The sequence below is a fragment of the Dendropsophus ebraccatus genome, chromosome 4 (genome assembly GCF_027789765.1).
Source record: "Dendropsophus ebraccatus isolate aDenEbr1 chromosome 4, aDenEbr1.pat, whole genome shotgun sequence".
NCBI classification, from domain to species: Eukaryota; Metazoa; Chordata; class Amphibia; order Anura; family Hylidae; genus Dendropsophus; species Dendropsophus ebraccatus.
Genome location: NC_091457.1, coordinates 51,634,280 through 51,658,272, shown reverse-complemented (window position 1 = coordinate 51,658,272; position 23,993 = coordinate 51,634,280). Strand labels below are relative to the sequence as shown.

The window sequence follows — 23,993 nt, the reverse complement described above, 5'->3', positions numbered from 1 at the left end:
ATGGGCCCTTATTGTGTCCTATTCCTGCCCTTACGTTATCTGCAAGTGTCTTGCATACAGCACCCTTTCAGGCTTTACCTGAACCAATCTGCAGCTATTGTGCATACTTCAGTCAGCAATTAGTTACAAGGTAGGTCATACCAGGTACTTGATATGTCTATTGCAAGGCTGGATCTAGGGTGTAAACGTGAACACTGTATATGACCACATCTAATGGTTACATGGATGGTATCTGTGACTAGATGCCATGAGTCCCATTCTTTGGAGATGGGGTCTGATGGATGGTCAGCTCACCATCCTGCTTGGTCCACCTCTACCTTTTCACAACTTTTGTTAAAAGGGTTTTCCCATAAAGACAACTTATAATCTATCCATAGGGTAGATAATAAGTATCTGGTGGGGAGGGGGGGTCTAACTTCTGGAACCCCATTGATCATGGGAAAGAGGGTTCAAAGTGCTTCTGTTTGAAAGATAGGGTGTTCAGGCATTTGTATTAATAGCCAGTCCATTTCACACATCTCAGGAAATGTTAAGCCAAGGATATAAATAAATGTTAAACCGTTATCATCATGTCCCTTCAGGTCTGTACAGCTGGTACTCTTTCCTTGCTGAGCTAGGTCAGTTTCACCGCAAGCTACAGCACACACAATATGATGGTAGACTTGTCCCAGGTGCCGTATAGATGGGCAGATATCTGCAATATCTACAAGCTTAGGTCAATGAGGTAGATCCGCAGTCATTGACAGGGCCATTACTTGTGTCAAATGCCAAATGATTGGGTGTACGAACAATCAGTAGATTATTGTATGTGCATTCATTTTTATTGTAACAGCAAACATCCTGTTTACATTGTAGATCGGCTGTCGACAAACAATTATTTTCTTTGGTTGTATAGAACGATATGACCATCAGCCAACAAACAAGCATCTTTTAATTCTATACAAGTCCACAATCAGGAACAAGGGAGTTGCTGTGTAATTTCTTATTAAACGGCCATACACGTTGGAAAAATGCTTCCCAAACCAATGATTTTGGTGGTACTGGCCTAATATCTAATGTGTATGATGGCCTTTCAAGGCGAATAACAACTGTCTGCTCCATTCGTCCTCAGGGACATAAGCCACAACCAAGGTGCCTAGCACCAGCTTACTCCCTTCCTCTTACATAAAAAGCACATGGATGATTGGTCGCACTAAGTGTATGTGTGTGTATATATATATATATAGGTGATTGGTGCCTGTATACTGTTTCCTGTATCTTGTGTTATGATTGGACTAAATGGTTCAACAGCATGCAGCTATAGGTGGTGCTTCAGACTATCTAACCAAATTTGTTTTACTGCAACCAAGTAAAAATTTTAACAAACTGCCAGCACTGTGTTGGTACAGTCAGACCATCTCACTATGGTCTATAGGGTGTCATGGACCCACAATGTAGGAACTTGCAAAGTTCACAGAAAAAATCTTAAAAGCCAGAAGTTCATTGGTACCATGGTAGCGAGCTACTTGCGTTTTGCTAATTTGTCCATTGACATTGTAACAAATACAAGACCCAAATCTCATTCAGATCAAGTTGTCAGCCTTATAGTTGGTATTACCAGATACTGTAGTCCACTTTGATATGCACAAGTAAAAAGATGTCTGGGGCTTTACCCCCTGGGAGTAGCCTAAAATTAGTTCCCCCTCCAGCTCGCTCTCTGCAGGGTAATTTGCTCCCCCTATCTGTTGTGATTGCTAATGAATCTCCTTATTGTTATTCTACCTAAATAGCAAACAGCAGGTCATTCAGGTTAATTTCCCAGCGTATCCTTTTGTTACACGCCAGGTTTGTTTAATAAACAGGGAGAAACAAGTTGAAGTGTCACTTGAAGACAATGGAGGCCTAAGAGTGCATCAGCTAAGAAATTCTCAACACACCTAAGGGCCACAGCAGCTTACAGCCAGCTAACCTCTGCAGTGGAGGCTCCATCCAAGTCCTTTGTATCAGGACTCTGTGCAGGAAAACAGAGCTGGACGGTCCATTGTACAACAGACACCAACGTATTCCATTGACTTTAACAGTGCCCATCAAGTGCCTGTTCATTTAAAGGGGTTATCCAGAGTAAATCTTTTTCTTTCAAATCAACTATTGTCAGAAAGTTATATACAGTGATCCCCCAACTTACAATGGCCTCAAGATACAATATTTTTAACATACAATGGTCCTTTCTGGACCATCGTAACTTGAAATCGGAATTGTAGTTTTGCACCATTTGGAGGGCCTGAGTTTGACAACCCTGCTCTAAATGGAGTGCCAATGCAGATGTGAGACTTGCCTCATACATATTTCATTTTATTATCAATACCTTCTAGTGATTAGCGAATAGTGAGATATTCGAATATCGTACTATTCGTACGAATATCCTGCAAATATTCGAATATTCGATTCCATTAAAGTCTATGGGAACAAGTATTCGATTAGTGAAAAACATCTATTTGACCATTTGGAGGGTGAAAACGGAAGCTGGGGGATTTGAACGCTTATCGAATATTTATCGAATATTCGCGGGATATTCGTACGAATATCGAATATTTGAATATCTCACTATTCGATCGAATATCTATTCGATCGAACAGTTTTCGCTCATCACCAATACCTTCTAATTGTTAGAGTGCATTTTGGTTTATTGTACGTCAGATTTATCAGATATAATGATCTGGACAATATGTTCATATAGAACAAGGAGATATTGTAACATGCTGCAAAATCTTTTCAATAATTAGATACTCTGTGACCAAAGAAATTGGAATACAAATAGCCAAACCTGCAAATGTTGAGGGGACTAGATGACCAATTGTCAGATTTTATCAGTTTTTACTTAGGACTGTGTGACTGCAAGACACTGAATATGTAATTCACATTTATGTTTTCAAAGAAGGACTTAGAACTACTAAACAGAACAATCCTTCCGCTGACTTAAAAAAAAAAAGTATTTTTCCACCTACAAATTTTTTAAAAAATGTGAAAGGTAGGGATGATAAGGAGGTTTCTGGGATATGTGCTGAGGGTTTATCTGTAAGTGCAGTTAACAGGCTTAATGTTATTTACAGTAAAAATAAAACCCTTAAAATCCTTCTCCATCTCCCAAAGGTGTACAGATTGCTTTATTTGCTGACCGGAGAAGGTCTAACAGAATGGATGATCAGAATCGCTGCGACCTTTGTCCATGTCCTCCGCCGCCTGTAGTGTTGCCAAACAGCTCTATCCATGCTGTTTGCTTTAAGGAGAAAAGGTAAATACTTAGCACTAACCGTGTTTGCTTTTGCTGCCAGGAAAGCTTATGAAATTGCCCCCAGACCGCCAATCACACATATATACGTAAAGGCCGTACGCATGCATGTCAGATACGCTCTCACTTTAATAAATGATATTCTTACATGCATCTACTTTTTCAGTAGTGCAAAGTTATATAATTTAACATTTATATCAATGGAGATGGAGGTGTTGGATCAGCCCTTCGGAAGCCTTGCACTTAAATTATTTTGCACTACACACTTACATTTTAAAGGTAATGTCCAGTTTTGCGGAAGAAAAAAAACACACACACACACAAATTAAAAATAAAACACTGTACTCCAGCTCCAGCAGTGTTACCTTGGCTTTTTTTTTTTTTAAATGTCAGCATGTGACCATTGCGGTGAATCCGTGGCCTCAGTGGTTACATGGCATAGTAACTGGCATCATGGCTCAGAGCTGAGTGGTGACAATAGTGAGGCATGTGACCAGCAATATCCTGCTGTAATCATATACTGGAAGCTTGTACAAACAGGTGAGTAGTGTTTTTTTCAGTAGTGTTTGGCAACATTATATGAACCCAGACACTCAGCATTTGATTTCCCGCAGCTGCAGAAGTTGGATGCCGCCCTATGGAGTCCTGGAAAACATGAAAAGAGCCTATGGCCTTATTGACACGCCCCGTAAAGTTGTCCGTTGTCCGAACAACTTTAGGACCAATAGGAATCTATGGGTCTATTCAGATGTTCTGTGCCACAAACTGTACTGTGATCCATGCTAGGAAAAAATAGGACATGGCCTAGTGCGGAGGCGGATCGTGGCAAGGACTGCTTAATAGAAGTCTTTGAGATCTGTGTTTTTAACTGACTCCACGGCTGCCACATCTTTGGAATCTGTTAAAAAAAACAAAAAAAAAAACAGGGATACCATGTCACTTGCATCACCCCCTACCTGGCAGCACATCCCGACAGATGAGAGCCCGCCCCAACCACATCACCTGCATCCTCACAGATGAGCGCCTGACCTGCCCAAGTCACCTGCATCCCCAGGTGAGGGCCCGACACCCCCCCTTCCCACCCATGTTACCTGCATCCCCCCCGATGAGTGCCCGAACCTTGCCCTGTACCTGGCAGCGCATCACCACCCACAAACGAATTCAGGTCTCATCTCCACCGGCATATGTTGAGAAGGTCGGGCACTCATCTGTGGGAATGTGCTGCCAGGTCTCGAAGGGGGGGGGGGGGGGGGGGGGGGGGTAATACACCGGGGTGATACACAACAGACGGATGGAATTATGGATTCAATTACGTATCATATTCCACTGATTGAAGAAAACATATCTGAGGCTTTTGCAACAAAAATCAGTGAACGTGTGAATGAGGCCTATGGCTGTATTAATGTTTTCCTGGCAGCCCTAGGGTGGCATCCCACTTCTGCTGCCACAGGGAACCAAGTGCTGAGTGTTCAGGTTCAGATAAACATTTTGTCAAATCTATTTAACACCAATAATCTACAAATAAGATATTTCAGAAAACAGGTCTCAATTATACTTTTAACAATAGTAGTTATGGAAAACTTACTCAAATAATCCATCCGGTGGTATAACATCAGGAAGGTAAAAGCTGTGCATCTTGGCAGATTGCAGCATATCCGGAGATATAGTTTTTGATATATCATAATAATGGCCAAATCTTGCAGAGGACAAAGAAACAGACTGTTGGGAAAGTAAGAAAAAAAAAAAAAAAAGAGATTTATTAAAAAACACTGGACAAAGAAGAAAAGATTACAACCGGCTACCATAATCATAGATCGTGACTTTAATTGATCAACATTTAAGTCCTGATGTATTAAAAGTTGATGTGACTAGTTGTTGGATTCCACTACTACAGTTTTTGTCTGCACTTGGTAAAGTCTCTATCAGACATATCAGGATCTATTGGCAATCTGATGGCTATAAAGACAGCATGGCCATCTATAACTGTATATAAATTGCTTATGTTAGCTTAAATCCTCCTAAAGTCAAGTGGGTGTGACACCCAGGATGGACAGTTGTGTGACACCCAGGATGGATGCAACCCCATGAGTGAAGGAGGCGTCCTATGACCAGAATGCATATTGTAGCCCCAGCCCTGCGAACTTGTATTCATTCTTCATTAAATTTTAGACTATAGTGTAGGGCTAGCCCGGGCTACAGTAGTAAAATCTTGATATGGTCACCTGTTTCTTTGCTATTATAAGTTAAACCTGTTACAGGACTATTGCTCAATTGTTTTAGCATCACAACAGCTATATCCTATTGAATACATTATTTTCTCCTGTGCAGTAGTGTTTTCGTAGACTGTGTTCACCTCTGCTTGTGGTACTATTCCTCCTATCAAAACAAAAGGCAGTAGAAGCTAGCGCAGATCCAACTAGCAGGTAGGTAATCCTGACCAACAAACACTGATGAACAAATGCAAACCCACACATACCAGTACCGCTACAATAAGGACCAGTTGAGAAAGTCGATTGTCGATAGTTGATAGTTGTCTTGAAACGCATTGCTGCTATTCAATAGATTCCTGCTATTGGCAACTTTTTTGTTGCATTCCGGTAATGGTCCTTATCGTAGCGGCATTGGTATATGTGGTTTTGCATTTCTTCATCAGTGCTTGTTGGTCAAGAGGATACCTACCGGCTAGTTGGATCTGTGCTAGCCATTACTGCCTTTTGTTCTGCACCTCAGTTTCCGGAGTGATCCTATACAAGCAGCGGTGTAAACTTGATTTAGGCCTTCAGTAGTGTTGTGTCTATGACTTGGACAACCTAATCAGGTGAGTGTAACATTAAAGTTGCCTAGAAACTGGAGACTCTAAAATACTACACCAGAAGGCGCCCCTCACTTCTCTCTTTTTCCTATCAAAATAACAATTGAACCCAGTGGACTATTACTGACTTATAATGAGTGCCATTGAGTTAAGTCTGTTTCCATCAAGCAATGGATTGGCCACTCTGTAATTTTGCTTTTCTTCTCTTATGACAGAGAAGCATTCTCCTCTAGGAGAAATTTTACCCCATTTGGTCCCACAATGATAGCCCTCTTTGCAACTAACCAGCACCTTGCTCTCTACTGATGAGAACAACCCTAAAACAGCTTTTTACTGACTGGTAACTTGTCCTACTAAAAAAGTTTCTGGCTTAGCTTATTAAGTGCTTAGTCTCCACAAATCTTTACTGCACCCTTCTGAAGAAGGATTACCACTTTGGTCCTCAAAATAGGTGAAGATGATGTGAACTGCCTCAGTTTTGTATTAAAATACTACACGTGATGAATTTTAACCCTTTGAGGACCAGGCCCAAAATGACCCAGTGGACCGCGCAAATTTTGATCTTAGTGTTTTCGTTTTTCCCTCCTCCCCTTCTAAGAGCTCTAGCACTCTGTTTTCTATCTACAAGCCATGTAAGTGCTTGTTTTTTACAGGAATAGTTGTACTGTGTAATGGCGTCATTCATTTTACCATAACATGTAGGATGGAATTCCAAATATATTATTTATGAAGATATAAATAGGTGAAATCGTAAATAAGAATGCAATATGGTAACGTTTGGGGGGTTCCTGTGTCTACGTAATGCACTATATGGTAAAAGCGACATGACACTATTATTCTATAGGTCAGTCCGAACACAACCATATGCAGGTTACACAGATTCTCTAATGTTATATATATTTTTTTTTTATGAAATCCTTTTTTTTGGCAATTAAATATTAATAAAATGGGCCTATTGTGACGCTTATAACGGTTTTATTTTTTCACCTACGGGGCTGTATGGGGTGTCATTTTTTCCACCATGATCTCTAGTTTTTATTAATACCATATTTGTGAAGATCGGACGTTTTGATCACTTTTTATAGATTTTTTTTAATATATAATGTAACATAAAATCGGTAATCTGCGCACTTTTTCCCCTCTTTTCGTGTACGCCGTTTACCGATCACAATGACGCTTGTTATATTTTAATAGATCGGACAATTACGCACGCTACGGTATATTATATGTTTATCTATTTATTCATTTTTATATGTTTTATTTATATAATGGGAAAGGGGGGTGATTTAGACTTTTATTGGGGGAGGGGCTTTGGGGTAGTGTAATAGTGTTTTGAACTTTTTTTTTTTTACACTTTTGAAGTCCCTTTGGGGGACTTGTACATACACTACTTTGACTTTTACACTGACCATTGCTATGCCATAGGCATAGCATTGATCAGTGTTATCGGCGATCTGCTCATTGAGCCTGCCTGTGCAGGCTCAGTGTAGCAGATCGCCGATCGGACCGCACGGAGGCAGGTAAGAGACCTCCGGCAGTCCGTTTCAACGATTGGGACCCCCGTAGTCACACTGCGGGGGTCCCGATCGGTAAGTGACAGGGGACTCCCCCTGTCACTTACACTTAAACGCCGCGATCGCGGCGTTTAAGGGGTTAATGACACGCGGCAGCGCGATCGCTGCAGCGTGTCATTACCGGTGAGGTCCCGGCTGCTGTTTGCAGCCGGCCCCCACCTGCTATGAAGCGCGCTCCGCTCCGGAGCACGCTTCATAGCGGGAGAAACACCCAGGACGTAAGGTTACGTCATGGGTCGTCTGGGGACAGACTTCCATGACGTAACCCTACGTCCAGGGTCGTCTAGGGGTTAAGACAACTTTCTTCTCCTTTCGTGATCAAAATAGGGCATTTCTGAGCAAGGGATCAATGCATTTTAAAGCACCTTGAGTGCAGTTAGTAAAATAGGCCCACAATTTTTTTAATTTTTTTTGTAACTTAGTGTTTAGGGTGTGAATACTTTGAAAACCTGCTGACAAAGACATAACCATATCCGTGTGGCTTGATTCAGCCAATGGAGGCTACAGAGTGAAAAACATGTACTAAACCATTTCTTTCTTTTTCTATAAATCACGTGATCTGAAAGGCATACAAAATCATGGGGTTGCACTAAGCAATGCACTTTTATCAAAAACAACATGGTATAAAAAAAAACTAAAACACGAAATGACAAAATTCCAAACTTGAATTTCTGCAAAAATAAAAGTTTGTCTCCTTTTAAATATAGTATAAACATCTCAAGTGCCAAAGTAAAATGTCCTTATATCTCTACTTAACAAATTTAAAACCAATTAAAAAAGGTCTGTTTCTGGTCTATAATCTATCTCTTATCCGGATTAGCGATCAGAATGTTTTCACTATATAGTCTGGAAGAGCTCATCTTTTTATTGTGGAGCTCTGGCACCTCTTTATGTAGAAGAAACATAGGCCCTGACTAAGTGAACTTTCATCTGATGTCTTCATTGACGAGAACTCCGGGGTTGCTTATTTTAGATGCTAATCCCCCAGCAAAGCTCAAGAGAAGTTAGTGAAGACACTGGAAAAAAAAAGTCGAAACAAGTATTTTTTTCCCCTACTTGTGGATCCTCTTTGGGAATCCTGGGGCACATAGCTGAGTTTAATCCATGCTGCTCTGTGGATTAAGGTAGGTGATAACCTCTTTTGATTGAAGAGAAAAACCATAGTGCTTACAAACTGGGTGGAGATGGAATTAGCCAGAATGTAACACCATGCAATAAAAGACTGGTCTATGTCAGAAGCCTCTGAATAGCTCTTCAATATACTCAATTCCCAGGCCTAGCAGGGAAGCTTGCAAAGACCTACCTGACTCAAATAAGCATGAATAATCTGTCTTAGCAGAATCATAGTGCAAAAGAGAAAGACATGGAGTCTGTGCGACTTACCCGGGTCAGCTCTGTCCCTCTCTACATTCCTGCGAGCCAATCTGCAGAAAGGCATCAAATTGGCAGCGGCACAAAATACCTTTCAAAATACAGCTGCTGGGTTTCAATGCAGATTTACTCAGGGGTTATCTTTTACTGCTTAAAGCCTTTTTTGCCATCAGATAAGATTTATCATATCCGAATGGTATTCAAAGCCATACGTCGTAGAAGTTTGGCAGAAAAGAAGTTTAGAGTGAGTTAAACCCCATGCTGATAGTCTGTCTCGAAACATATTTGGAAATGGCTTAATCATCTTCCTGTTGGTAAGAGAGTTTTACAATTTCCTTTCAATTACAGGAAATGAAGGCAGCCATATTGAAGAATGACTTACAAGGACATAATCTTGAGATCAATGCTGACTTAGTAGTGTCATGAAGTCGGTAGTTCTTTTGTAGAATGGTATTTTTCCAATGATCCAAGGTTCATCATCTTCAACATCTCTGGTTATTATACACAGACATAAATTATTCGATGTCTATGGCAGTCTGAAGTAAATAAAGAACCAGAGACCTCAAGACCTTTAAAAGGGATTTCAGATCTCTGATCTCTATGTATTAGATGGTAAAAAGAAAAAAATCTAAATGGGGATTCCAATTTGGAGATTCCATTTTAATATTACACTATGAGGGATTTGTGATAAGGAGATTTATAAAGAGGGTGCCCTGTTCATGTCTTGGTTAGGCTGGACTTTAAATAAGAAGTGCCTCTCCCTCTGAAGGACTTGTCCTACCCTGGACTACATAGATACCCTATCGATTTTATTGTAACAAACTGATCAGCAAACCCACACCTGATGAAACACTCCCATGCAAGGATCTACGCAGAGCCATAAGCCATCAGAAAAAAATAACTCCAGCATTTAGAGGTCCAGTGAAAATGTTGACTCATTATTTAGTCACATATAGGGGCATTAATCCAATCAGGGCACAAGCAATGCAGTCTGACACATTTTTAAGACTCTTAGTCCTAGCACCTACTGTATGAGGTATGACTAAAGGTGCCATACACCTTCAAAACCAATAATTTGTCTCTCCTGTTCTCCAAATACACAAGACAATTCATGACGGACAAATTTTTCTGTGTTCTCTATGGTGAGGGGAGGGGTAAGCTGCTGCCAGACTACTCTGAAGGTTGCTTATCTTGCTGAGAACAAAGGGGTGGGGCAGTAATTTTCTATCACGCCTGACCCTTAGGGCCCTAATCCACGGGAAGATTATCGTTCACATAATGGTTAACGATAAACAATCCAAACGACCGCTATTGCGAAAGACCTGAAATCATTCATCCATTTACATGGAACCATAGCATTACTTATGATCATTCTTACGGTCGTCTTGTCCTCGCTATTGCGTTCGCCACTACTGCAAACGACCGAACAACTTCTTATTCAATGCGAACGATTTGCGAACGAGCAACAATAAAAATAGGTCCAGGTCTTATTAAACGATCAACGATTTCTCGGGCGGTTGTTAATCGTTAACTGCTTCAACCGAACAATTATTGCTTAGATTCGAACGACTTAACGATAATCTGAACGATAATCGTCCCGTGGAATAGGGCCTTTAGCTCTACTGACATTTTTTGTCAGAGCAGCCCCATACACTTTATACTGATGTCTGAACCCACTAAAAGCGGTGTCAGCCAACATAGGTATAAAATGTATGGGGATCTTTAGGATTTATGCCCTATTATGTGACTGAATCTTGATGCTTTAAGTGCTGGACCTTTTTCTTATGGCCCATTTATTTAATGGTCATTCTGCAATGTTTATAAACATAAAAGAATGTCCAAAGTGGGGAACCCCTTTAAGGTTTTGTTCATCAAAACAATACTATATGCTCTACTGGGGCATATAGAAGTCTTAGCAGATGTCTCCCTGAGGACTCTCCCTATAGGCCAGTGTAAAGAACTCTTGCTGTAGTCTACTTGTGCTGTCCTTGTCCTACTTATATGGATGCTGTGTAACACTACATGCCTAGCTGGCAATGACTTTGCCCGGCTCCCATATGAACATAGTTTTCTGTAACGAGGCATCCTGCTTCCATTGTCACCCCACTGCCCAATTATGACATACACATGGAGTGCTTATGGGTTGCCATGCCAGTGAAGGGCCTAGTAAATGGTCAAAGTATGTCATCCTAGTACTACTATTAGGCCCTGCTGTGGGAAGAGCCTCATAGGATGCCTGTTAGACTTTCAGACATAAAACACTTTAATACAGAAGTACTGCAGTATATTACTCTCTAGCAATGCCAAGGTCAAGTCCCCAAGTGGGACAATAATAATGATGAAAGTTAAATTAAATGTATAAAAGCATAAAAAAAAAAAAAAACACCCAAGCAAATCTTTCCTTCTATTTAAAATAAAAAGTAAAATGCTTTACCATGTCAAAAGAAGGTAAAGAAAAAAAACAAAAACAAAAAGCCACATACTTGGTATCATCTGTATTGTAAAGTACAAAACTATTATGGTATATAATCCACTAGATGAATACCGTAAAATACATAAAACAAATAAGGAATTCCAGAACTGCTGTTTTTTGTTCATTTGCCTCACAAAAAAAAAAAGATTAAAAAGCGCAAAAGCTTAAACTGGAAAAAGTTGGTGACACAAAGATTAATAATCTTTTAAAGTGTTTTTTTTTTTTTTTACTGAACAAAAGTAGTAAAATATATATAAATAAATTTGGAATTGCTGAAATCATACTTACCCACAGAGTAAAGCTAACATGTAAAAATGAAACAAAAAAAAATTGTGTTTTTCCTTTTTAATCCGCTCAGAAAAATGAATAAAAGTTTGCCGCTAAAAAACACATCTTAAACTGCAATTAAAAAAAAAAAAAGACCTTGATGGTTAAGATGAGGAAAAACAAAAAGGTTATTGAAAGACAAGAATGAAAATATAAAACAAGTATGCTTTCAGTTAGTTAATGAAAAGAATAAAACATACCCCTCAAAGCAAAAAACAAAAAAATCACTGATTATTTACTTTATTTTTAAAAAATGTGCGTTCTATATTTAATAACATTTATATTAATTTGTGAAAACTCGGAATTTACTAAACAAAGATTTTACTGACTGCACACAAACGGATGTGGCTGAATGAATAAGTATTCCCAAGATGGCTGCTCAACAATCTCTAAAGTAAAAATGTTCTGGGCCCTGTGGGTACAAATGCTATGTTAGATTAAGTCATTCTTATCAGAAGAGATGAGGACTTACACTATTGCATCTGCATAACAAGATGCTTAGTAGGTGTCTCAACATGAGAAAATCGCCCGATAACCAAAAAGGGTGCGTTTTAAATAATTTTTATTCCTCGCTGCCTTGTGACGACAGCTGACAGTGGCGCGCTGGGTTTCACCTTAATAAAGCGAGATTATGTGAGGTGCCTGAAGGCTGTTTGAGTTGGCATGTCACCGTGTGTAAGCATTTGGTAATACAAACTCTTCCCATGTCTGCACAAATCCACAGATAACCAAACATGCCAAACCCTGTCCTGATCCACCCCACTTCTGGGCACTCGTCTCCGTCTGCGACTCAAAGCTTCAAAATCAAACACAAGGAAATCAGAGTAGAAAAAGCAGGCAGTGGGGGCTCTGGTGGAACGCCAGGTATCCTGAAGTAAAGCTTAAACACATTGTTAGCAATTGTCCAACGATGCAGTATGATGTGAAGATCAGGACAGGTAGGAAGGTATCGGAGAAGACGAGCCCACCAGCTCTCGCCTTCTGTCTGCGGCATCCATGTCTCTGTACGGCTAGATAAATAGCAGACTAAGTAGCCTAAGGATATAGAGAACACACACACAAGACTAACTGTTGGAGAAGAAGTGACCACTGTGCTTGCTTCTTGCAGGCTGACTTCCCAGCGATTAGCTTCTAGTGACAGTGAAGCTGATACAATCTCAAGTGCTTACTTTACTTATTACGCACTTGGTTAAGCAAGTCAACAGTGTGCTTCAATACTTTCACTAGAGGGATTTAATAAGTACTGCTCAGTCAACCTTTCAGGCTCTCAATGGAGAGCTACGTTTCAGATACGCCTAACGTAAACACTCATGTAGGGTGACTGCGTCTTCCCCTCTCCGTCCTGACAAGGGCTGCCGTGTGCCACAGACACTTTTTAGAACTGACAGGAGGAAATAAAAAACTTGCAGTCTCTGAACTGATGATGGTAATGGTGAATCGACTAGGGCCAAGTTTATACATTTCTATTTGGGGGAGTTTTTCAGCATAATCTTTTCACTGTGTATGTAAAAAAAAGTGTCTGATCTTTGTCATTTGGCATGCAAGAGAGAGGAAATTTATAATCTTCAAATACATTGACCCATCCTCTAACCTAGAAACAGAGCTTGTGGCTATGCTGGAGGTCTGGGGTAGAATATACTACTTCCTGAATTTGTGCCTATTTCTACAATAAGGGCTTTTATAAGCATGGTGCCCCCTTCCACTTCTGACCTCCTGCCATGCCTATATCCTTACAATTTTCATAAAGTAACAACAGTGTAATGTGTTTTCATAGAACTTTGCTCTATGCCGTTACTCTGTTATTCCTCCTGGAAATCTATGAAAAAGATGACAACAGGGTGTTTAGATTCCCATTGCATTAGAGGGCAAAACAGGTGCTAAGTTGCAGTATCATGGCATGATCACTATAGAATGTATGGAGCTGAGGCTTCCGGATCAAGAAACTGTGTACATTAGGAAGTCATGGCCATTCCAAATATCTGATCAGTGTGGGGGCCTGGTGTCAGCACCCCACCAATAGTTGATAGGTGGGGTGCTGACACCTGGCCCCACACTGATCAGCTGTGCCAGAGGGCATATCATAAGTGACATTTGCCTGGAAAACAGCACATTAACATTAGCTTATAGATGAGCATATTTGCCAAAAGCTTGGGTTTCCACAAAACCCGAACAATCGGCATTTGCAGCCATAGGCCATAAGCTGTATTGATGTTTTTCAGGCAGTCCTCGGGCTGCATCCACCTTCACCAGGCAGTGGGATTCAAATGCCGATTGTTCGTGATCGTGTGAACCTGAACCTTTTAGCAAGCTCGCTCATCTCTATTAGCCAATAATGTAATGTAGATAGGCCTCACCTAGATGTTGCCCATGACAGATTCCAGTAAAAGACTGATCAGGTATGCTTTTCCTTCTGAGTTGAAGGAGGAGAAAAAAAAAGTATTGCAGCAACCTGAAACCAATGGTAGCTCATCTGGGATGAACAGAATAAGGCATAACTAAGAGGGAGTCCAATCGCTGGGGCCCCTGTCAGCTCAAGAACGTATTTTCGGCTGCCTTCAGAAAATGAATGGAACTGCGAAGTGCATGCATGGCCCATAGCTCTATTCAGCGCTGAATATTTACGAGATCACAGGGACAGCTGCAGTCAGAATTAAGGGGTTGCCTGCACAGGGGTTGACCGGCCCTATTCATTAGTTGAAGCTGTGCCTCAGGCAGCCTGTATTCGCAAATGTAGTGGGGGTCCAAGGGGTTGGAGTCCCACTAATCATTAAGTCATATCCTAGTCACTATTTTGTCACTTTATGAGGTAGTATCACCCCTTCAAATGTATCCCAGGATTCACTTAAGTTTAATGCCTCAAGCACACATCCGTATTTTCTGTCAACAACTGCAGACAGAATGTGGACCTATTGATGTCTATGTGTCCATGCACACAACCATTCTTTTTAAAGTGACTCTGTACCCACAATCTGACCCCCCCAAACCGCTTATACCATCGGATAGCTGCTTTTAATCCAAGATCTGTCCTGGGGTCTATTCGACAGGTGATGCAGTTATTGTCCTAAAAAACAACTTTTAAACTGGCAGCCCTGTGTCAAACGGCCGTGGCCTAGATTGTGTACGCATTAGGTTGGCACAACCTCTCTGTCACTCCTTCCCATCCTCTTCATCATTAGGAATGCTGCAGGCAGATCTCCTATTCATCACCTGTGTCAGCACGGCACATGGGCTGGATCGTTAAGCAGCTGTGCAGTGTTCAGACGGGAGAAAATGATCTAGGGGCATTCCTGATGATAAGGAGGGTGGGGAGAAGGGACGAAGGGGTGGTGCAAAGTCAGGGCATAGACAATCTAGGCCACGGCCATTTGACACAGGGCTGCAAGTTTAAAAGTTGTTTTTTAGGACAATAACTGCATCACCTGCCAAATGGACGCCAGGACAGATCTTGAATCAAAAGCAGCTATATGAAGGTAAAAGTGGTTTGGTAGGAAAAAGATTGTGGGTACAGAGTCTCAGATCTGAATTCACAAAAAATAGGATCTGCATTTACCCAGACCATATTTGCAGCAAGAAGGTTGTTATAGAAGTCAAAGGATCGGTAAAAAAATATAGATGGCATACATTCATATACTGTCCATATTAGCCTGCCAATGATCTGGTGACATCATTTTCAGACTTGCCCCTCTTCTTGAGGAGTTTTTTTTTAATTCTTTCAGATTCACAGACATATATGCCATACGGATCCCACAGAAAGCTTGTGAATAATGAATCCCATGACTTTGTATAACGCTAAAAAAAGGATGTGTGCATGAGGCCTACGTGAACATGGATCCCACAAAATTCAGAAGAGGAAACTAAATACTATTGCTAAACTGAAATGTAACAGAATTAACACTAGCTGTTCAATCAAGAAGTATGTGCAGATTAAAATGACCCCAGGACCTGCGTTACACATTAGTAAGCCTTAAGGTCTCTATGACTCAGCAGTCTCATTAAAGAAGTCTTAAGTGTCCAACCAAGACCTCTGTATCACCGCTACGGTCCCGTGTTAATTATTCGGCTCTTCTTCAAAAAACTCATACAAACTCTAATCTCTATGCTAAGCAGCTTGACCTTTCCTACACCAAATAGTCTCAGGTTACCAGCAGCCTCCCTTATGTCTCCTCCTGCAAATCCAAATGTTACCTGAAGCCTGACAGATTTACAAAATGAACTTTGTATCACCTCACCTGAAGTCTATCACTTAACCATTCCATTGCCCTGTTACCAACCTCAGCGCCCGGGGCTCACCTTGCCTCCATAGGTGTCAATCTCATAAATGACACAGTCACCTTCTTAAAAAAGTTAGCTTATAGTTTCTGGTCAAGACCGGACACTGAAGAATCACAGATAATCTGTAAGGAGTCTTCCTTTAAAAACATAGTAAAAACTGCACAAATATGCTGACATGTAAAGTAACTAAACGTGCATTATGCATCATTACATCAAAGCCGTGGACAGATGAAAGTTGATGTCTTTATCCATGTAGTATTCAGAGTTTAGCGACCCTTAATGTGCTATGATGTAACTAGGACAAGAGGTTTTAATAGTGTTGGTTCCTGGGAGGGCCATATTTCTCACACACTAGGTTCTGCCATCAAATATAGATTAGCTCTGACAACCTGGGCATAGTTTACCAATTGAGAATGTTTTCTATATATGTGTCCATCATGTTCGACATTCTCAACCCCTAAGGCCATCAAATAAAACAAAAATTCCATTTAACCAATGTTAAAGAGATAATAATATATCATCATCCACTGGATATGTGATAACTAGAAACCTTTGGGATCCCACAATCAACCGAGCAGGTTTCCTGTGTCCCCCATTTGAATGGATTGATGGTCGAGTATGCATGACTATATAGAACAATAAAGTAGAAAGTCTCAAATTTTGTGTAAAAGCTTGACTGCCACTCCATTTACAAAAGGGACATGGGACCTCAATTCCAGAAGTCCATAGGGCTCCTACCTGTCAAACCTCACTAATCTAGCAGTTATCACCTACATAGTGGGTAGCTGGTAGTTCATTATTACTGCAATACCCCTTTAAGGTTGGTTGGAGAAATCTGTGATAAAAACCATTCCCAAACATGCACCAAATGTTTTACATTCCGAGTTAAAAGTGATTATCCCACTATTGCACCTTCTCTATAGAAAAATATCTGATGATATTAACTATGGCTGCTTTCTTCCAGAAACAGCACCACTCTTGCCCATGGGTTGTATCCAGTACTGCAGCTCGGCTTTCTTGAAGTAAATGGGGTTAATGTTAAAAGGCCCCATTGCACGAAACCATTCAGTCGATATCAGCCGTTATGGCTGAAAATGGTCTTGTGTAATAGAAGACAATAATTAGCCGACATGAACGATGTCGGCTGATCATTGCAGTCGTTAGACAAACGACTAATATAGAAGCGAAATGCTGCCCTAGCTCCTGCTATGGGCTGCCCGGACGATCAAGTGATCACCTGGGGAGTCCCCCTGCAGCCCTCCTGTACTCACATGCTCGCTGACGACGCATGTAATGCGCTGGTTGTGAGCAAGCGAGCGCCGACAGCGCTTTAGTCTTGTCGTAGATCCTCCCCACTAAATAACACACAAGAGACCCAACTTCCTTTTACCCCAAAATTTTCTAAACGAGAAAATAGGTTTTATAAACTAGTTTATTCCTGAGGACAAAATTACCTCCAGTTTTGGCAGGTTCTGGTAGCGCCATGCTATCTTCATTGTGTCCTCTGTTGATGTTGGACCTTCTGTTACATCTGGTTTAACATTCTGTGCTGGTATTTCATCTGTAAGGGGTGCAGGGAGGTCCTAAAATAATAAGAAAATATGTAAAAAAAAAATTGTAAAATACATGGCACATCTACAGCTTTAATGCCGCCACACAATGAGAAACAAGAGAAAGAAGAGATGAGTAAACAGATCCATCCATGAACAATTGGTGACCTGATATATGGCAACTGTAAATTTCACTTGGAGGAACCTCATTGGAGGAAAACAAATGCAGGGTAGTTGTATGAAGTTTAAAGAGGATGTACCACCCAGTACATCCTCTTTAATCTGAACCCACGGATTGATCGGCGCCGGCACGGGGAAGCCGATGCCGCGGTCCGTTTTTCGGACCGCAGCCCGGTTCCCGTGCACGGCGCCGTTCGATCCAGCGGTATCGGCCGGTGCTGAAGCACTGGAGGTCGGCCGGGCCGCCCCCAGTGGGAGGGAATTCCCTCCCCTGTATGACGCGGCTCGCTTAGAATGAACGGAGCCGCGTCATAAAGGGGAGGGAATTCCCTCCCACTGGGGGCAGCCCGGCCGACCTCCAGTGCTTCAGAAAAATGGACCGCGGCACCGGCTTCCCCGTGCCGGCGCTGATCGATCTGTGGGTTCAGGTTAAAGAGGATATACCGGGTGGTACATCCTCTTTAAAATTCAGGTAACAGGTTAGTATCCGAATGCTCCTACTGAATAAAGCAAATGCCTACCTTTAAACATTATTCTACAATCCACAAAAGAGCTGCTCTATACAAACTGCTACAATTCACTGGTTTTACATGTCGGCCATTGAGATTACTAACTGAGATGAACAGATGACCCCCGAGGTCTAGATTTTGAAGAGGGTCATACCTACCTGGTTTTATTGATTTGTTACAGTTCACATGAGATTTCACCACACAAGAAACTTTTTAAAGGAGTTTTAATTTATTATGGTTGTTTTTTTGTCATCACTAACACTTGCCAGTACTGTGACTATATTAGCAACCATTGGGACACTGTAAATTGTTTATATATCTACATAATGTAGTGTTATGTAATAGGCAGCAATTTGAACCTTTGCTCCCTCTCTTTTATATGTACGAATGTCAATATTCACCTAGCTTCTTTAATATGTATACTAGAATAACAATACACAACAATTTATGATTTGTGGGGTATGTTGTAAGAGTATACCAACTACACACATGCATTTCCAACTTTGTGGCTTATCACCACCTTCATGGCGAGCCATCACAGCTTTATGATATGTATTGCCACACATTTATCAGAAAGGAACATCACTTAAAAGGGGTTTCTAGGCAAAACATGCACCCAGAACCCCCACTGGTAAGTTGTTCAGCTCCCACACTACACATTAACAGAGCAGGAAGCTGTTGGCCTTGTTCACTATGTAGTGGCTGAACTTGGTTACTCCAGCTCATCTGCCTTTGACTCACTTGAATGGGATCTAAGCTGCAGTTACACATGGCCACCATTACACAGTCAATGCAGCCATCTACCTCCTGCCCCGTTCACCCAGGAATGATGAATTATCCCATATAAGTTTGGGTGCTTTGATTCTAATGCCATTTTTATTTTGTTGCTATGGTAGTGATTATATTTGGTTGACTATCTGATTTTTTCCCAAAGAAAATCAGATGGACAGTAACTATTAAAAAAAAAATACTCCGCAACCCGACCGCCCCAGCATAATTCATGTCCTTTCAGCCTCATAGTTCTGATTGCCCCACCCACACGCACATTGATTGACAGCTTTCTCTATATCAGTGTGAGTTTACTTAGAGCGGGGCAATCAGGACTCTCTGATTTTCCTAGGATTTAAACTGCTTTATATTGAAAAACTTTACTTTAAATCCTATAAAAATATACAAAGAGATCAGCGTCTCTCCCTCTATCATATGCGGTAGTATAAATCACCTGATTAAAAAGAAAAAATTATACATATTATATATATTAGCCCCTATAAGCTTTGAATAAACATTACTACTACTCATTTAATACAACAAACCCAAGGTAATAAGCTAGCGTGAGTCATGGGGATAATTCATTGTATATGACGGGTAATGATCAGGGTTAGTCCTTTGTATTTGTATTTTATAATTAAACGCTTGCATAATACTACGCAGTTATTAATGTCTTCCCTGAACGCAGAGCTGAACCCAGGCTCCTATTTTGATTAATATATAACCATTTTTAAAGGAGATGACTAGAAATTTATGGTATTTAAGCTTTCAAAAATTACCCAAGCAGTAACAATCATAAAAATGCTACCCGTGCATTAGAAAAATGCAGCTGAACAATGGGTCGTTAACGTAATCTATTATTTTAAATAGCGAAACATCTTATTTAATTATATCTCAGTGGGATACAATGAGGTTTTTTTTCAATAATTTTTTTAGGTTATGATTAGGACTTTTGCATAAATGAATATTGTATACAACGAAACATGGCGAAAGATAATAATTGGTCTTAAAAAAGTATTAACCATTTCTGTAAGGGATTTTTTTTTTGAGTTTTAAGAATCAAAGTTGGGGTGATTCTTAAGGGGTGTTCCTACAATTAAAAGTGATGGTATATGCCATAACTTGCCTACCAGAGGGAGTCTGACTACTGGGACCCCCTTCAAGCTGTACTGAAATTCCCTGCACAGAAACACTTTTGGCCACCTGTGAGCACAGCTGTGCAGGGAACAAGCTTAAAAAGATACTGTCACTCCGCACCATTCATAAGCTTAGATGCTGCAATTCAATATATACCTGTATAAAACATGTCTGTCTTCTTTTTGCTCTAAAATTACCTAATTTCAATGGACAGTGTCACCTAGGTGGAGCTTCACTGTGGCACTATCACTTTAAGGGGCTTCTGCCAGTTTTCAGGTTCAGCGCGTATAACTAAGGCCAGACACCATAATGACAATGTTAAGGCATCTTCTAGTGATATTTGAATATTTGATCAGTTTGTGGGTTCCTGTGGACAAAAGAAACCTTTAGACCACAGGTGTCAAACCCATGGCCCTCCAGCTGTTGCAAAACTACAATTCCCATCATGCCTGGACAGCCAAAGCTTTAGTGTTGTCTGACCAGGCATGACGGGAATTGTAGTTTAGCAACAGCTGGAGGGCTGCGAGTTTGACAGATAATATTGACAGATTGATAGAATAGTAATAGAAATAAAAGGGAATTGTAACCTAAAACACTTATCCACAGGACACACCTTACACTCAGAATGGGGCAGTAAGTCATGCATGCATGCCGCCACTTCTCTGGAACTGCCAACGATAGCCAAGAGCTGTACTCCGCTATCCTCAGCAGCTCCTTATACAATGAATGAAACAGTGGCATGTGTGACTCGCTATTCCATTCTGAAGAGTGAGTTCACAGAAGGTTGGAATACTCTTTTAAGGATAGACATGATATATTTGAAATGGGGTTGTCCACAATTTTATTTTTTCCATCCCAGGCAGGCCTAAAAATGCGAAAGAACTTAAACTGCCCTGCACTGATCCCCTGTTAACACTTCTCTGGATAGTCCTCATTACTCAGCACTTCCTGCTTTCCTTTTCAACGAGCAAGAAGTTACTGGAAATCCACTGGGGAAGGTGAGTATTTTCCCTAGTTCTTTTTTCCCACTCACCATGGTCCCCATTTAGCGAAATGTCCTAAAATAAGATTTGACCTTGTTGCCTACGAAAACCTCTCGGCGCATCTTCTAGAGCAGGTTTAGGGTGATGGCCATCTGGCTTAGGATCCTATTCAGAATCCTCTTTTGACCACAGCAGTTTTTTTTTCGAGAGAACATGTCCTGTCCTGCACTACAACCCATTGATATTATAATAATAATGCTTTTATTTGTATAGCACCAACTAATTTCACAGCACTTTACATTTTATTCCCTGTCCCCATTAGAGCGCACAATTTAAATTCCTATCTGTATGTTTTGGGTGTGGGACTGAATCGGGGTATCCAGAGGACACCCACGCAAACATGGAGAGAACATACAAACTTTTTGCAGATGCTGCCCTTGGTGGGATCTTAGTGCCAGGTGACCCCACAGATTACATCTGTTCACTGAGAAACCCAGCACAGATAACCCTTTAAGTCAAAAACAGTGTTTCTGGGTATAAGTGACTAATGAGCTATCCACAGGATAGCTAACCAGTCACTGATCGGTGGGGACACCTGGCATCTGCACTACAGAGTTAACTGAGTTTGTCTCTGTTCACTACGTAGACTTTTTTGCCTTAAAAACCCTTAGGCCCCGTTCACACTGAGCAAGAACGTCAGAATTCCGCGGCGGAGCCCTCCGCAGTCTCACTGTGAGTGAATGAGAGGGCGCGTGCTCCTCCGCAGCCGCCTCTCTCTGCTCAAAGAAATGACATTTCACTTCTTTGAGCAGAGATTAGCGGCTGAGGAGGAGCGCACGCCCACTGAGCATTTTTGGTAATGGAAGTCCAACAGCATGCAAAATAGCATAAGAGAACCTTTAAGTCTTTATTCCATTCCCAAATACATGCAACATTACAACCCTCATTGGTCTTTATCAAGGCATACAGAGGGCACCCCTGAGAAGAGTACCAGGGCTCCAAAAAAGAACAATTTTGAACACAAATGAAAACAGTCAAGCTTTAAAGTAATGACACTTTTAACATCCACTATATCTATTCCTCATATTTTCCCTCGGTAGCTCTGTTCTCACTGAATAAGTATGGCAGCCAATTTTTTGGATGTTCCCCTCTCACAGCAATGTTCAGCAAATTAAAAGGGATCTTTAAACACCTTATTAATGTAATTAAGTGTTTTTCATTTATTAGCACAGTGAATAACAAAGAGTACATGTCTACTTTCTATGCATGTGTTTTAATTCTAACCTTATCTAATAATTATTGTGCTTGCCTTTTAGCGCTTTGAGCAATGCAATTAGTCTGAGCTAAATGACAATGAGCGATAGTCGCTTTCTGCAGCTTACCTTTATTCACACAGCCCGGCGCTGGCTTAATAAAACACTTCTTCAGTCGTGTGCCACATTTCAAGTCTAACTATCCTCTAAAGCCAAAAGTGCAAAAGTGATTCTCTCAAAGGGATCTAGGAAGCTAAGAAAGCTGTTTTTCTTTTTTTTTTTTTTTTTTGGGGGGGGGGGGGGGGGTTCCTCTGGGAGTTCTGCAGGGTGAAAAAAAAAAAACAAAAAAACTAAAGATAGCTATATATTATTGTTTTGCTCTAGGGAGCAGGAAATCATTAAATAAAAACCACATTGTTCTTTTACAATATGAAAACCCTATCATGCAATTCTTTACATCTCAATGTAACACAGGGGCAGGGTAACATGAGGGGCCGACTTCAGAATTTTCAAGTCTTCAGAGCAGCACTGTAAAGGGAATCTGTCATTAAATCATTAAGCCTGAAATTGGAGTCATTTGGGCGGTCCCTGGTAGTCTGGGCTTTCCCTGCCAGCCTTAATTAATAGATTTTTCCCCTATAGCCAAACGTTACGACAAGACGCCTTTAAGGCTGAATGTTCATGCAGCTAAAATGTTCAGAATTCTGCTGGTCTAGGATTTGAATTAAAGCGTAACTGTCATTTCGGGGTCATTTTTCTGAAAACATTAAATATCAACAGTACAAGCGAAACTCTGTAATAGGTTTTATGTACTAAAAGAGTTTCCTTCTGGACTGAAAAAGCAATCTCCCAGCCTCCCCCCTCACATCAAATGAAGCAGGATTTCTGTCTTCATTATGTGGCTATGGAGAGGGGAGGGGCTGTTAGGAGTGACTGAGCACGGAGCAGTCCTGCACAGCACAACACCCTGCAATCTTCTCTCAGTAAGTTCATAGATAAGCACTGACCTTTCTGACACCTGAATTTAGCGTTTTAGGTGCCCAGAGAGTCTACAAACAGCTGACCTTCATGTCACCTCTTCCTGCTCCCTCATCTCCCTCAGCCCCTCCCCCCTTCATAGGCTTACAATGGAGAGAGCAGAACACGTCTTCACTGGCTTCTCTGTAATGAAGACGTGTTTGCCTGATCATGCACAGATAAGAAGTCAGGGGGGGAGGCTGGGAGATTGCTTCTTGAGTACAGAAGGAGGCTTTTTTGGCTGATGAAACCTATTACAGAGTTTCTTAAAATCACTTATACTACTGATTTCTGCAATAAAAAAAAACATGACAGTTACGCTTTAATTTTAAGCATCTGGTCTGCAGTCAAAATTTATTTTAGAGTCTGTTCTGGGGTCTGAGTCATTTTAGGGCCCTATTCCACCGGACGATTATCGTTCAGATTATCGTTAAATCGTTCGAATCTAAACGATAATCGTTCGGTTGAAATGTAGTTAACGATTAACGACCGAACGAGA

At 41.0% G+C, this 23,993-nt stretch overlaps 1 protein-coding gene across 2 annotated transcripts in view; it reads right to left on the bottom strand.

Annotated features, from left to right (window-relative positions):
- Positions 1 to 23,993, bottom strand: part of ELP4 (elongator acetyltransferase complex subunit 4) — a 221,381-nt gene that overhangs the window by 157,273 nt on the left and 40,115 nt on the right. For both annotated transcript variants that reach the window (XM_069968386.1, XM_069968387.1), the window contains exons 4-5: positions 17,552 to 17,680; positions 4,854 to 4,987 (exon numbers count right to left, since the gene is read on the bottom strand). In XM_069968386.1, the coding sequence (XP_069824487.1) occupies positions 4,854 to 4,987; positions 17,552 to 17,680 (263 nt within the window). The remainder of the gene's footprint in view (positions 1 to 4,853; positions 4,988 to 17,551; positions 17,681 to 23,993) is intronic.